At 52.5% G+C, this 4885-nt stretch overlaps 1 protein-coding gene across 1 annotated transcript in view; it reads left to right on the forward strand.

The window, feature by feature from the left end:
• Nucleotides 1-2726: 2726 nt before the first annotated feature.
• Nucleotides 2727-4885, forward strand: part of Igfbp6 (insulin like growth factor binding protein 6) — a 4263-nt gene continuing 2104 nt past the window's right edge. The window contains exon 1 of the mRNA XM_004637871.2: nucleotides 2727-3274. Within this exon, the coding sequence (XP_004637928.1) occupies nucleotides 2941-3274 (334 nt within the window). The 5' untranslated portion in view covers nucleotides 2727-2940. The remainder of the gene's footprint in view (nucleotides 3275-4885) is intronic.

Raw genomic sequence — 4885 nt, forward strand, 5'->3', positions numbered from 1 at the left:
GAAGAAGAAGAAGAAGAAGAAGAAGAAGAAGAAGAAGAAGAAGAAGAAGAAGAAGAAGAAGAAGAAGAAGAAGAAGAAGAAGAAGAAAATGGGTTGAATTCAGAAGACATGACCTCAAGTGGCCAAGTCAATGGGGAAAGAGGGCAAATTCTGGCTTGTGATGAGAGGAGGGAGGGGAAGGTTTAGGCTGAAACCTTGGAGACCTGGGAAAGAAATTGCCTGTGAAAACCAATTACACCCCCTTTCACTTTCCCTTATCTCAACCTAAGATAAAAAAAACTGTCTGAGGCTTCAGAGGAAGGTGATCAACCAGCTGTGGGAATCGGAGTGCATTTATCGGCTGAAGGCCTTTGAGGAGGAGATCGTCACAGGCATCAGATCTATACTTCTGCAGGACCAGTTTGGAGGGTGTGGAGGGGACAGATGACAGAAAACAGGCTCGATGAGATGGCTCACACCTGTAATCCCTGCTGAGGCAGGAGGATTGTTGGGAGTTCTAGGCCAGCTTGGACAGTGAGACTCTGTCTCAGGGAAAAAACAACAACAACAGGCTGGAGGTCAGCTAAGGTTATCATCATACGAAGTTCCCTTCAGGCTCACACCAGACGCAGGGCCCAGGTCATCACGTTGTTCCTTCTCTCTGGGTCTTCCTGTCTGTGGACTATACCACACAATTCCACTTAGCCCTAGGTGCCCTGCCACAGAACAGGAATAACATATTTTCCATTCTTTTATCTGTTCCATTCTCAGGCCTGTGGCCCTCTTCTCCAGCTTAGGGCTGAAAATGGTTCAGGCAGGCCAACCCCTCTGCCTTTGTTCTCAAAAGGAAGTTATAGCTAAGAATGCCACGGATTTGAAGGTATTGAGAGATGCAGAGCACAGGGTAGCAGAGCATAAGATGGAGGAAGTCCTACTGGAGTTTATTTATGAACAAACTTAAGTAATATACCGGTGCTGTTTAGTCGTGCCTCAGGCCTTGGCAGAAGCTTCTCAGCTTTTATGCAACTTTTCATACACAGACCAGACCCACACCCCAGCGTGGGTGCCCAGCACGTGCTTCAGATCTCTGTCCTGGGTGCAAGGCATCTCAAAGGGAAGAAAAGCAGAGTGCAAGAGCCCTAGTCTCCAAGGAGGCTCCTCAGACCACCTGCACTGATGGGCATGTGGCCTCATTTACATCTGAGGAGTGGGAAGCCAGGGAAGGACAGTGCTGGGCTCTGCATTACCTGGGATCCCTCTCCCTCAGACAACAGGGAGGGACAATCACAGGGGATAGTACAGGGAGTGGAGTGGTAGATTCTAGAGACTAACAGTGTTGAGTTTTCTCTGCGACATAGCCCACCATGGAGAACATGAAAGGCGTACTGGGACCCTGTAAGAGTCACCTCTTTCCTCTTCCAACTTTTCACAGGCTTTTCCATGTCATTCGTGTGCAATAGGCTGGAATCCAGGGAAGAGATGTTGGCTGGAACCAGTGTGGGCCAAAAAGAAAAAGGGGTTTACGGCAGGAACGAAGCTCCCCACCTGGGTCCGAGCTTGGAGCAGGAAGTCACACAGAGTTGGTGGTGAAGAGCTGTTGCCTGTCCTTTCTCCCCTCTGCATGTCTAGTCTCAGGTCAACCAAAACCACCACTTCCCAAATGCAGATACTGGGGGAGGGAGGAGGTCACAGAGGCTCTTTTTATTTTGTATTTGCCTAAAAGTTCAGGAAGCCCTTGCTGACATTCTTGCTTGGGGGCCCAGAATTTAAACTTAGTCACTGCCCAGAGCCCTTGTTTTAGGAAAGAATGAGATGGCTGTTGCATAACACAGAGCTGGGCGGGTGCGGGTTGCTGAAAGAAACAGTCCCTCTTCCTCTCTTGCTCTTGCTGGCTGGAAGGGACTGGGAGTGCTGGCCATGGGCGGGTCGGGAGGGCTGAGGGAGCCGGTGGAGAAAGGGCAGGCCAGGGTGAAGGCTCCGACTAGTCCCTCCTCGGACTCCCCTGAGGAATCTAGAAACCCCATTGGGTGATTGAGGAGAAGGAATAGTTTTGGGGAAAGGAGGACCGTGGGGGCAGGCTGGCCGGAAGAACAGAGGTGAAGTGAGGGTGGGGTCTGCTCTCTGGTAATGCCCACGAGCGCCCAGCACACAGGCGAACATCCTGCTCCTCTGACTTTGTCCACCGTACCTCTAGAGTTTCAGCTTGCCCATCCGCCGCTGCCCTCCTCCCAGATGTCGCGCTAACTCTCACCTCTGTGCCCCCAGCTGCTCCACTAACCATTTCAGACTGACCCTCAACCACGCGAGGGTTTATTCAAGGTGTCTTCCTTGCACCCTTGCCCCATTTCACCCCTGCTCCCCCAACTCCTTGTATCCTCCGACCCCAGTCTGAGCCCCATATGTGTTTCTCTGCAGACCCATCTCAGGCTTCTGGGTCTGGTCCCCTCCCCAGTTCTCCCCTGCTCTCCTCTCCCTGCTGCCTTCTCCATCTTTCCTCTCTCTCCACCTCCGTTCATGCCTCTCAGGACTCCCCATCCCTTCTCAGTTCACTACAGCCCCCCCCTTCTTCCTCCTAACTGGGGCGCAGGTCTCCCTTCCTAGCTCTCCTCTTTCTCTGCTCCCGCCTCCCACCCTTAAGTCCCTCAAGCCAGCTGTACGTCTCCCAAATTCCGGGCGAGATTCCCAGGACAAAGCAAGAAAAATCAGAGCAATCTGGGAAATAAACAAAAACTGGAAAGGAGTGAGGAGAGGAAAGTGGGGAGGACCCAGGTGGCGGCTTGTGGGGGACTCTCTGCTCCCACCCAGTTTAGGGAATGTCCCAGCCCTCTCCCCCCGCCCCTTCACCTGGCTCTTAAAGGGCCCGGCCCCTGACCGGCTGCTACTTAAGGCAAAGGGGCAGCAGCAGGCGCCAGCTGCGCTAGGGCTGCTCTAGAAGGAGTTGACCGGGCAAAGCTTCTGACCATGACCCTCGAAGGGCTGCTGCCGCCACTGCTGCTGCTAACTCTGCTGCTCGCTGCCTGCCCAGGAGGCACCCTGGCACGGTGCCCAGGCTGTGGGCAGGGGGTGCAGGGGGGCTGTCAGGAGGGCTGCGTGGAGGAGGAGGATGGGGGGCCGTCACCGGCCGAGAGCTGTGCAGAAGCCAAGGGCTGTGAGAGGAGAGAAGGGCAGCAGTGCGGGGTCTACACCCCGTTCTGCGCCCCAGGACTGCAGTGCCGGCCGCCCGAGGGCCAGGAGGAGCCTTTGCGGGCGCTGCTGATGGGTCGGGGACGCTGCCGCCCAGCCCGAGAGCCCACGGGTGAGTCCGTGCCCTGCCCCAGCCCAGCCCCGGCAGCCCAGCAGCGGTCCCCACGGGGATCGGGAGAGGCGGCTCTGGGGAAGAGGGCGCCTTGTGGAAACAGCAGAAAATAGTGGGGACTAGGAAAGAAGGCTGGGGTGTGGCTAGGGGACTTGGAGATAAAGCAGAGAGGCATCGGGCTTCTAACTTGTTTTTTGTTCACTTTTTACATTCCTTGAAAAGAAAGGGTTGGAGCTGGGGGAATGAGGGGGTTTAGGAGCATCCTGGCCTCCCTAGCGGAGACAGGACCATTTTCATCTAGAGAAGAAAAGGGGATCCCAGACTCCTTAATTCCGTCCATGCTGAGAAGTCTTTTCCTAATGCCATTGTTGAAAGTGACTGCGGTCTAACAGAAGCGGACAGACTAGACTGCAACCAGGAGTGGGCTCAGAGGGCCTGGGGAGAGGGACGTAGAAAAGAATTTGCCAAATCTGGCCTATAATTTAAACCTGCTCAGAACCCCCACCCTCCCTACCCCAGGAAAGAAGAAGAATGAGAGGCTGAGTCAGAGAAATGAGACAGCACCCCAAAGATGGGGGGTTGATGGGAGATGAGAAGGGGCAGGAAATGCAAACTACTGCACTCAGAGGCACCGGAGCTCCCAATTTGTATCCTGAGGCAGATGAAAACTAAACTGGGAGCTTCTTTTGGTCCTAAGAGCCTGAATCTATGCTTATGGGAATCCTCTTAGAAGGGGTGATAGGTGAGCAGAAGACAATTTGGAGCATGCTCATGGTTTGGTGCTAAATGCAGGGAATGAAGGAAAAGATGTGAGGTGAGGTGGGGTCCTTTGCAGGAAAGGATCAGGGTCCAGACTGCAGAGGAAACTGCCCTTGAGTTGAAAGTAAAAGGCAAATGTGCTATCATTTTGTTTCTCATCATAAAGAGAATAAGAAGATCCCTTCAGGGGTTCTAATATCTAATTCTATAACCTAAGCAAAACCAGGCATGACAGTACACATCTGTAATACAAGTACTGGGAGGCTGAAACAGGAAGATTGGCAAAAGTTCAAGGTCAGCCTGAACTACCAATGTCTTTAAAAAAAAAAAAAAAAAATATATATATATATATATAGAGAGAGAGAGAGAGAGAGAGAGAGAGAGAGAGAGCATGCTCCCTTCCCTGCCTTATCCTAACTCCAATCTATTTCTTCATCCTTTCCCAGTCCCTCCACTCCCATCCACTCTTCAGAAATGGGTGCATCATGCACACTGAAAACCTCTCATTCCCAGAACCTCTGTAACCTGTTTCAGTCTATCCTAGTTAAGGACTGAAATCAGATGCTCCTGAGACCTCTGATGTTGAACTGGTCTGATCCACAGGGACCAAAAAGAAAGGTTCCCACTGCAGTGCCCCAAAAGTAACCATATCTTAGGCCTGGGAAGGGTGGGCTGAGTCACAGCAGGGTCATAGCTAGAACACACATTCCACTTGGGTCCCTGTTGACCCTCTCCTGCAGCCTTTGCTCTTCTGCTACCTCTCCTTGGCTTGGTGCATCCTCTTGTGGCCACTGGTGGAACAGCCAGCTTTTTTTTTAATGTTAAGCCTTGTAGTTGTTCTCAAATTTCTCT

This window comes from Octodon degus, unplaced genomic scaffold, assembly GCF_000260255.1.
Source record: "Octodon degus isolate 3935 unplaced genomic scaffold, OctDeg1.0 scaffold00093, whole genome shotgun sequence".
Classification (NCBI taxonomy): domain Eukaryota; kingdom Metazoa; phylum Chordata; class Mammalia; order Rodentia; family Octodontidae; genus Octodon; species Octodon degus.